The 1,586-nt window shown below is 34.7% G+C and overlaps 1 protein-coding gene across 2 annotated transcripts in view; it reads right to left on the reverse strand.

Moving 5' to 3' along the window:
* Positions 1-367: 367 nt before the first annotated feature.
* Positions 368-1,586, reverse strand: part of LOC106475599 (protein ABHD4-like) — a 14,149-nt gene continuing 12,930 nt past the window's right edge. For both annotated transcript variants that reach the window (XM_022379666.1, XM_013936275.2), the window contains exon 7: positions 368-1,253. In XM_022379666.1, coding sequence (XP_022235374.1) covers positions 1,041-1,253 — 213 coding nt within the window. In that variant the 3' untranslated portion in view covers positions 368-1,040. The remainder of the gene's footprint in view (positions 1,254-1,586) is intronic.

The raw sequence follows: 1,586 nt of genomic DNA on the forward strand, positions 1-1,586 counted from the left end.
CAAAAGACCAATGGATAGCGACAAAATCTACTAAATAAAACAACTGAGTTTTAGGCAGTGTCCGTCCAAAAGACCAACGTATAGCGACAAAATCTACTAAATAAAACAACTGAGTTTTAGGCAGTGTCCGTCCAAAAGACCAACGTATAGCGACAAAATCTACTAAATAAAACAACTGAGTTTTAGGCAGTGTCACGTCCAAAAGACCAACGTATAGCGACAAAATCTACTAAATAAAACTACCGATTGTGTAGTTTTAGTGCTTCAATGCTAATTCCCCGATTGTTACCCAACTCTCGACGATGATGTAAAACTAGGATTTTCCAGAACAATGGTAACAGTAAGTCATTATCTCTAGGACAATAAGCAGACTTGAACAAATATATTCTTTATTTGTCAGTGTAAATCTTCACAATAAAATAGTGTCAGATAACTCTGGAGCAGACTCATTTTGAAAACACTGACCTTTAAGATAAAAAACAAAAAAAAAAACATAATTATACCACCAGCGAGACATGCACATAAATAACTGAGGTATTACTTAGTGTTATAAACATTTTTAGAACAGTTTGTTTACAAAAAATATTTAGATGACATACTTGCATTACGATAACAATTTACACATAATTTGGTTCTCATAATGTGTTGCCTGGTTCAACACATTATCTGATTTGTGTAAAACCCAAAACCTGACTACCAAGAACAACGTGAAAAAAATGTAATTTCCTAGATTTAAATACAGAACCTGCCATGTTTTCTTTCTGCACACTTGCAAAGTTAAGCCCTACTATTCATAAATTGTATACTTACCTCCTATTTCTTTGAAATCATAACTAATTTTTTTATATAAGAGGTTTATAGGCGGGTTATTTAAAACATTTCTTCAGATTTATAATTTTTTCTTACAAATTATTACTGCTATTCTAACGTAAAACGTAGGAGATAAAATTTTCTAACAAACACCATTTCAATATTAACAGTAACATATAAAAATATATAGTTAAACACTATTTCCAGTGAGTGTTCTAATACAATTTTCATTACAATAACTGAGGGTCGAAATGACTGTCAATGTCTATACTATCACTGGAATCTTTTTCAACACTTGTTTCTTGTTTCTGTACAGACGTTGTCTCTATCTCCTGCTTGGAACGGTTCTCAACAATGTCGGCTCGTTCACAAACTTTCTGTACCAGAGCATTAAACAGTTCTGGTCTGTCAGCATACACATGATGTCCTGCTCCCTGAACCACCTGTAACACATAAAACAGTCGTGATCTGTTAACAAACACATGATGTCCTGCTCCCTGAACCACCTGTAACACATAAAACAGTCGTGATCTGTTAATAAACACATGATGTCCAGCTCCCTGAACCACCTGTAACACATTAAACAGTTCTGGTCTGTCAGCATACACATGATGTCCTGCTCCCTGAACCACCTGTAACACATAAAACAGTTGTGATCTGTTAACAAACACATGATGTCCAGCTCCCTGAACCACCTGTAACACATAAAACAGTTGTGATCTGTTAAAAAAAACACATGATGTCATGCTCCCTGAACCACCTGTAACACATAAAAC

Source organism: Limulus polyphemus, unplaced genomic scaffold, assembly GCF_000517525.1.
Source record: "Limulus polyphemus unplaced genomic scaffold, Limulus_polyphemus-2.1.2 Scaffold8859, whole genome shotgun sequence".
Taxonomy (NCBI): Eukaryota; Metazoa; Arthropoda; class Merostomata; order Xiphosura; family Limulidae; genus Limulus; species Limulus polyphemus.